The 8,035-nt window shown below is 44.7% G+C and overlaps 1 protein-coding gene across 1 annotated transcript; it reads right to left on the bottom strand.

The window, feature by feature from the left end:
• Positions 1-1,076: 1,076 nt before the first annotated feature.
• rdh8a (retinol dehydrogenase 8a) lies at positions 1,077-7,708 on the bottom strand. Its single transcript, XM_071526860.1, has 6 exons — positions 7,532-7,708; positions 4,793-4,954; positions 3,479-3,658; positions 2,708-2,801; positions 2,416-2,599; positions 1,077-2,069 (listed from the first exon to the last, which is right to left on the bottom strand). Exons 1-6 carry the CDS (start codon positions 7,635-7,637, stop codon positions 1,842-1,844), a joined length of 954 nt encoding a protein of 317 aa, XP_071382961.1. The 5' UTR covers positions 7,638-7,708; the 3' UTR covers positions 1,077-1,841.
• Between the last annotated feature and the right edge of the window lie 327 nt (positions 7,709-8,035).

Raw genomic sequence — 8,035 nt, 5'->3', positions numbered from 1 at the left:
GGCAGGCTATCCAGGCCAGACCTCGGCCCTCTCTCTCTCTGTGGACCAGGGGGTCCCGGCCCGAGGGGCTGAGGGGGACAGCTGGAGAGGGAGGCTCCGGGGTGCGCGATGTGTCTGAGGAGGCCGTCATTAACGGGGCTCACCCCTCCTCAGGGATGGGAACCAGGTCACATTCTCTCACACGGCACAAAGCAGGGTGTGTGTGTGAGAGGGGTGGGGGTCCAAGGGAGGGGGCTGGATGGGGAGCAGGCCATGACCTCTTTATATCCATCAACAGATCACTAACTTGGCCCACAGACACGCACACGCAACACATTCACACACATACACATGCATGCATGCAAACACAAACACGTGAGCATGTGTGTGCGCGCACTTACACACACAAACACACACACACACACACACAAACGCAAACATGCACAAACAAGCACACGCACACATCCACACATACCAATAGGCCTTATCTGTGTGAGTCTGAGGTCCTGACGTTTACATTTCCATAAGACTCAATTTCCAAAAGTCTCTATCTTAACTAAGACACTTTTATCATACAAGCCAGAACACTTCTTATGCGTACTGCTGAGGACTGTCTAGCATTCCAAAATTAGCTTTCAAAGTCATCCATATGAAATTAATGTTGGCTATTGTATTACTACAATAGAATAGACTCGCATTTTTAGATCCTGAAACAAAAAAATCAAAATGAACAGCACAAATGTGAAGCGAAACTCGTAATCTAAAGACTTTAAGACTTCTATTGCGCTCTTCTTTCTCATGTCACAGAGGACAAATTCCTTTACACTTGTAGCTCATGGTCTTCTGGAGTCCACAGGTTGGCTCCGGGGGAAGAAACAGTGAACTACTGCCCCCTTCTGGGGCCCAAGGAGTCTCGCAGACAGACAGAGAAAACCTTGCAGAGATTGTAGCACGCTTGAGCTTGTACTAGTCCAAAAACCTCGCATTTGTTAGTGATCTCTTAATAAAACAATAAATATCTCTCAGATGAAATCAGGATGCTGTTTATTTCTAAATCAAGTTGTTACATTAAAAATGAAACATCTGACCTACCCCTTCACAAATTTTAAAAACCAAACACATTCAGTTTATCAGGATTCAGAAATATGATTCAACAGCAGTTATGACCATGAGAACAACACTAAGTTAAGACAAACATGAAATCAAGGGAACGACACAATAAAGGCAGATATATTCTTTTTGACTCATTTGTCATACATGTTATAATGCCTGTGAGCCTGAGTCTTTAGTTGAATATGAGCTATAGCATTATTATTTCTCTATGATTCTATTCTGTTACTCTTTGTAACTGAGTTTGTTTGTTTTTGTGCTTTGTTGTCTGTCCATGGGACTCATAACCCGTCCTCTGTGTGTACGCTCTCTCTAAAGACAAAGAGACATTTAGCCACTCACAGTATATTTGTTCAGTTCCACCCATATAGGAATGACTGAGGCATGGCCTTCTTTTTAAAATATGTATGTAAAATAAAATAAGGTGTATGTGTTGCATGTATTTTTGTGTGTATGTGTGTTTCTGTGCGTGTGTGTGTATGTGTGTGAGTGTTTGCTTGTGTGTGCATGAGGTCATACCACATGTCTCTGACAAACGTGTGCAATTGTGCGTGTTGTCTGGCAAAGCTTATCATGGTAGTGTCTCTGAACTAAGAGGCCCCTCCTCTCTCCAGGGTTACTGGTTCTAGTCTACCTGGTTAGCCCACAACCCCCGGGACAGAAGTGGGGGTTTGGGGGATCAGCACACAGCCAGGCAGGAGGGGGGAGGGGTGGGGTGTAGGGGGACTGGACCCCCCACCCCCCCCCCGCCTTCAGTTGGGTGAGATGGTGCGTCTGCGCAGGCAGCTGCATGTCAGGCACTTGAGGATGCTCATGGTGATGTGCATGAGCGGGCCGAAATTGAAGAGCAGGTTGTAGAAGGTGTTGACCGACAGGCCGCCCGTCTCGTCTGCGTACTTCAAGGCCACGATGGGTGTGTACAGGCTGTTGGTCAGGTTCCTGAAGCGAGGGCTGCTGGACTCGATCACCTTCTTAGTGCACTGGAGGGACGAGAAGAAAAAGGTTATTAATGTAAGACAGTTTTGATAATGTTGGTTTCGTCACTATGTACACTACCAGTCAAGTTTGAAAACACTGAATGTACTATGTTTTTCATTATCTTAAAGCCATTTTGATCTAAAGGCTTATGTTTAAATGCTTGACATTTGTTTCTTAGACAAACACTTTTTTGGTCACTGCATAATTGCACTGCATTTGTGTTATTTCATAGTTTTGATGTCTTTACTATTAATCTAAAATGTGGAAAATTATCAGACAAAATGTTGATTCATCACTGTGTCCTGAAATGGATATGGTAAAATGTCCGTTGGGATCATGCTCCCTCACCTTGGCTATATCTTCTGGCGTCTGGCCCATGGCTTCAAATATGTCTATGGAGGATGGCAGGTAAACGTCTTTAAAATAACGAATGGTGTCGGCATCTACACCTGGATACTCCATCTTAGCCACATCCTCCATCATCTTTGTCTCAAACTCTGTGTGCACTGGGCCAGGCTCAATCATGGACAACCTGAGGGGAGTGAGATAAGTGGTAAGGCCTGTGAGGGTGACGATTAACTGAAGAAAGAAGTAAAGAAAGATGTGAAGGTAAGAAAATAAAAGAGGAAGGAGAGCATACCGGATATTGAACTTCATCAGTTGCACGGCCATGCTCTCGCAGAATCCTTCCATGGCAAACTTAGAGGCAGTGTAGACATCATTAAACACCACTCCTAAACCAGGAAGAGAAACAGGGAGACAAGGAAAACCTCGCTGCATTATGTTATCAAACGGCAGTCAGCAGCAAACATGGGTCAAATATTATTTACAAACACTTTTTAATGTTTATTTTAGCTGCCTGAATCAGCCCACTAAGGTGTCAGATGGATGGAATTTATCACACAGGACAATACAAGCTCCAGGAAGTATTTGAAAGTTAATTTAGTTTACCTTTCTGTGATTGACAGCTTATCAGATACTCTTTAAATTGTTCCGGTCAACCCCACCCATCTGGTACTTCAAGCAAGTTAAAACAAACACTAAGAATTCTTTGCAACTGCCTGCTACTTGACCCAGGTCAGGTCAGCAGACCTTTACTTGCACAGTATGGCAGAGACTGATACCTCTCTAAATATAGTGATAAAGTGATTTTCAGCTTTGGTCTGTCACATAGTGCTGAAAAAACATTCTGATATGTAATTTAACCAACAACTGCTTGTTAGCATTTTTACCACTCCTGATTTCTGACTTTCACACATCCTAAAATTAACTGCATTGCAGATTATCCTTGGTATCAACAATTACTTTAGCACTCCCTACACACACACACACACACACACATTCACCCACCAGTCCTATTTGTACATTGTGTCACACCAGCACCATTTATTTTATTTAGCCTTTATCTTACCCTGTAGGCCCATGACACTGCTCATGACCACGATGTGTCCTGATCGCCTCTTCTTCATGTCCGGCATCACCTCCTTGATCATGCGAACCACACCGAAGAAGTTGGTCTCGAACACTCTCTTCATCTCCTCTATGCTGATGCTCTCCACTGGTCCAAGCAAGCCCACGCCCGCGTTGTTGACTGACAGGACACACACACAGACAGCGATGCAGCACATTTCCTTATTATTGAATGGTTAAGACTTTGTGGACTGAATTTCCCAAAGCGCGTTCGGCTTTTCTACATGAAAAGACCCACGCTGATAGATTACAGACGGCATTACTCGATGCTGCCACCAGGTGTCAGTGTGTGACTGAGACAGAGAGGTGTGAATTGACTCCAATCCATGGCAAAGGGCTGCTGGGTCTTGAGTAATTAGGTGAAGGGGGATGTAATGTTGGAGTGGGGGTAATGGGGGCGGTGTGGGGGATGGGAAGGGTGAGTGGGGGTGTGGAAGGTATATAAATAGAATCTTTATCCAGATTTAAGGTTTAAACATAAGAGCCTATTCATGTGTTATTAAAGGGGCAATACGTAAAACTTTTACTACCCCATAGTACAAAATGACCATAAAATGGCTTTGATAGGGTTGTTGATCACTACCGATTCCTCAACGATTACTTTACCAAGGTGCTGAGATTTCTGGCTTTCACAACTCACTTTCCGGCCCGTAACTGCCCACTGGGATTACAAGACTCTCCCAGTCTCCTCCAACACCTACTGCCGTTTTCAACCACTAAAATTTCCGGCATCTCAAGACATTTTTGCTACGAAGGCTAAAAAGCCTTGTTCTCAAGCCAAAAAAACAAATGATAAATCAGTATTACTATTACAGTACTTTGCATTGTGATATATGTTTCCTACATTTCTGTTGGATCTCCCCTCTTATTAAATGTGACTTACTGTTTGTTATAGGCCGTTACTCAAGGCGACAGGGGCTGTATCAGAGACGTGTGTAAGAGGAGATAAGCTCTATCAGCATTGATACAGTTCCTTCTGATCACCGATAGAGGTCGATAAATATCATAGATTACTTTACTGCCCCTTTAAGAATAGGTCATATAGCAAAAAACAGAGTCTCTCTTTCCACCCTCTTACCATCACGCACACACACACAGTCCAAACATTTATCACACAAGACACTGGCATGCACACACACACACACACACACACACTGGATAGGTCAAAGAGGCTATCTAGCTCAAGGCTGGGGAAGGGGTCATGGGCAGACGGAGCTGCAAGCTTATAGTTTCAGCTGTGTTGCAGCCCACTCACTCAGGATATCAATGTGGCGGTCCTTAACGTTGTTGATGCACTGCTTGACCGACTCGTCACTGCACACGTCCAGCGGGAGCAGCATCAGGGTCTTCCCGTACGTGTCCCCTGCTGCCTCCACCAGCTTGTCCTTCTTCTTCAGGTCCCGCATGGTGGCGATGACTGGTAGAAACAGAGAGAGGCAAAAAAAAAATACACTGAGTTTCTGACACACATCTGACTTGACATGTATGATGCAGCTGCACTCTTAGCAAAAAAGGGTTCTATACAGTACCAGAAAATGGGTCTTTAGAGTTGTATCATAACAAAATCCTTTGTGGTGCTGTAGAGAACTGTTTAAGAATGCAAGAAACGCTCCAAACCCGCAGTATTCAAAGAACTTTTTAAGAACCACATACTGGGCCCTTTATTTATTTATTTTTATTTTAACACAACAGAGGGTTCTTTCAGTTATTATGGTTATACAGAGAACGACTAAAGAACCGCTGAAGAACCCTCCTTTTTCTGTGTGTAGTTTTGACCCACTGTCTCACTGATGAATGAGGAAAATGTGCAAAAGTCATACTTTCTCTTCCTCTCTCACACACACACAAACAAACACACACACACACACACACACAGGGTATTGACAGAATCAGACTTGCAGGTCAGAGTTCCTGTAAAATTACCATGCCTGTCAGTTTACAGAGCACAGAATTGATTTCCTTTGAACTTTGCACGCTGGGAAACATTAACCTACATACAGTACAGGGATCTATCATCTCCAGCAACAATGGTAATCAGCACGTTGTTGACTTGGCTTTCTGGCTTTCTCCACGTAGGGAGTCCTGCTCACTCTGCTGACTGACGTTATCTAGCAGAGGACAGAGAGTGAGTGCTATTGCACAATGGAAATCAGTGGGTGTAAACAACAACTTAATCACACATTTATAGTCAACACACATTAACAACCTGTTGTCCCTGACAGATGAAGTCAATATCTTATCTGTAAATAGGACACAAAACACAGACACTTAGATGTGAACTTAAACCCCAGTAGAAGTGCGTCAGAAAATCTGTGTTAGAAATAAGCAACATTAAATGAGAGCGAGTGCTGTGCTGTGGGGTGTTTGCATTGCAGTGCGATGTTGCTGTTGTATAGTGATAAAAGGTGAGCCTCTGCTTTGAGAGTGCTGCTGTGAACGTGTCATGCAACTTGTTTGAGCAAGCCGGTGCAGTCGAGTCAAATACGCACTGTGCATTAATGAGGACTTAATGATTAGAGAACTGGGTGTCCGTGAAGCAACAAGGAGATTTACGTATTGGGGGAGAAGTGAACAAGAGGTCCATTGTTCTTCTGGCTCCTGCAGGAATTATTCTTGGGCAGCTTAAACGTTCTTGAATGAACCACACTGCATTGCACACAGGGATTTTTTGGACTTCTCTGAATTTGGTGCATGTTCCTGCTACTAATTATGACTCTCTGCACAATGCAATATTTAATCTCTATTGGATTTCCTAAAGGCCTCTGGAATAGAGCAGATCCTCTACGTTGCTTTGAGTTGGTCTTTCTTGGAAGCAGGTCACAGTTCATTCAGCCAAAATTATTCAACTCAAACCAGTGTTAAGGGAACAGTTAATCGTTTTTGTTTCGCTCATCTATTTCACGGTAATGAATCCCCCCAGACCGCTGTGGCCCCCAAAGAAAGATACAAATTAAACGCAACCCTTGCACAGTGGCTCCCAAAGTGGGGATAGGGGACCACCAGGGGTCCTTGAGAGAGTTCAAGGGGTCCCCAGAAACATGAGGAATAATTAAATTTCACTATTATTTCACTCGCTAGAAATTAGCCTAATAGGAAAATGCATACGATGGCTGGTTTCACTGTCCTCACTTACCTCCTCCTCACCGTTATATCACCTCACTTACAGTGTAGACAATTATGTAATTCTGTACTAAGTCATACCTATCACCAAAATATTCTCAAATGGGGGTCTGTGGGACACCCTCGACGGGGTGGGGTGGGTAGGGGGAGTGAGGCTTGGTCTAATGCGGATCTATTTGGGAGTCCATGACTAAAAGTTTGGGAACCCCAGACCCTAGAGTGACATTAATGACGGCTGGGAAGTTGGGGAGGAGACGTACAAATCCACAATATCAGACTGGGAGACCCTAACTCCGCTGAACACCGATGAAGACTTCAAACAAGGCCCTTGCTTTAGAGTGAACCCTCGCTTGTACAGGTCTCAAACTTTGTCCCCCTTTCAACACTCGCTCCAGTGAGGGAACTATAGGCACATTAGACACGGCACTAAACCGGAGCAGGCGGTCTACAATTCAGGGCGATAAAAGGGGGCTTTGTGCTGGAGAAGTCACTTGAAAGAGAACTGGCAAGCCTCCTTTTATGATCCCGCCTGGCAAGCGGCATCCTTGCAGAGCCCTACCCTGGAAACTGCGCTTTCAGATGATAATAGTTGAACCAAGGGGGAGACTGAATCCCGGTCCTCACAAAAGGATATGGATCCGATATCTCTAGGGCTTGCTATTTCAATGGACGGTAGACTAAAACACATATTTGCGGTGAGGCAGACTTGCGCACCAAACTCCGCAGACTTTGCGCGTAAAGTGAGTTTGGTGCAACAGTGGAGCTTTGCAGAGAAAATCAACAGGGATTAGGTTTTAAAGCGAACCACAGACTAGAATAGGCTTGCTGCTAATAGGTCCGATCAAAGAAACAATGTAAAAGAAAGCGCATTTACCATGGTAACGCTTCTTTTCATCTTTGGCCAGCGTGACGGCGATTCGTAACCCGATGCCGGAGGAGCAGCCGGTGATCAGCACAACTTTCTGCCCGCTGTTCGCCATGATTTGTCCGGGTAGGCGCTGTGTTTTTCAGCGGTCCTCTGCTCCGGATGGTCGCTGCCGAGGGAGCTACCGATCACCGGACTTTAAAAAACTAAAGCGGATCATGCAGCCACAGCAGCCATGTGAGCGTCTAATTCAGTCACATGTCCTATAAAATCAGTAACCGAAAAAAGACGTGGCATCTCGCAAACACCCATTGCCGGCAAGATTTTAAACCTGATAAGTGCCGCCTGCCCTGAAAATTAAGTTAATTCCAGGAAAAAATGTGTGCGTACATGCGTGTGTGCGTGTGCGTGCGCATGTGTGACAGAGAGGGGCAGTGCGTTGTCTGCGAGATGCGCGTGACCCTTACGAAAAATCACTGTAATAGTCATACATTTTTCTACAGGGGCTTTTAT

Source organism: Centroberyx affinis, unplaced genomic scaffold (assembly GCF_046629955.1).
Source record: "Centroberyx affinis isolate AG114_WGS23_722 - 3 ecotype Tasmania unplaced genomic scaffold, CSIRO-AGI_Caff_v1 ptg001471l_1, whole genome shotgun sequence".
Lineage (NCBI taxonomy): Eukaryota > Metazoa > Chordata > Actinopteri > Beryciformes > Berycidae > Centroberyx > Centroberyx affinis.
Note: the sequence above shows the minus strand (reverse complement) of the source record. Positions and strands in the feature narration are given on the sequence as shown.

Bases quoted from the DNA above. Each gene is read 5' to 3' on its own strand.
- rdh8a (XM_071526860.1), bottom strand. From the start codon at position 7,637: ATGGCGAACAGCGGGCAGAAAGTTGTGCTGATCACCGGCTGCTCCTCC. The intron at 4,955-7,531 runs GTAAATGCGCTT...TGTTTCTACCAG, and splicing joins TGAAAAGAAGCGTTACCATG to TCATCGCCACCATGCGGGAC. The intron at 2,600-2,707 runs GTATGCTCTCCT...CACTCCCCTCAG, and splicing joins CTGATGAAGTTCAATATCCG to GTTGTCCATGATTGAGCCTG.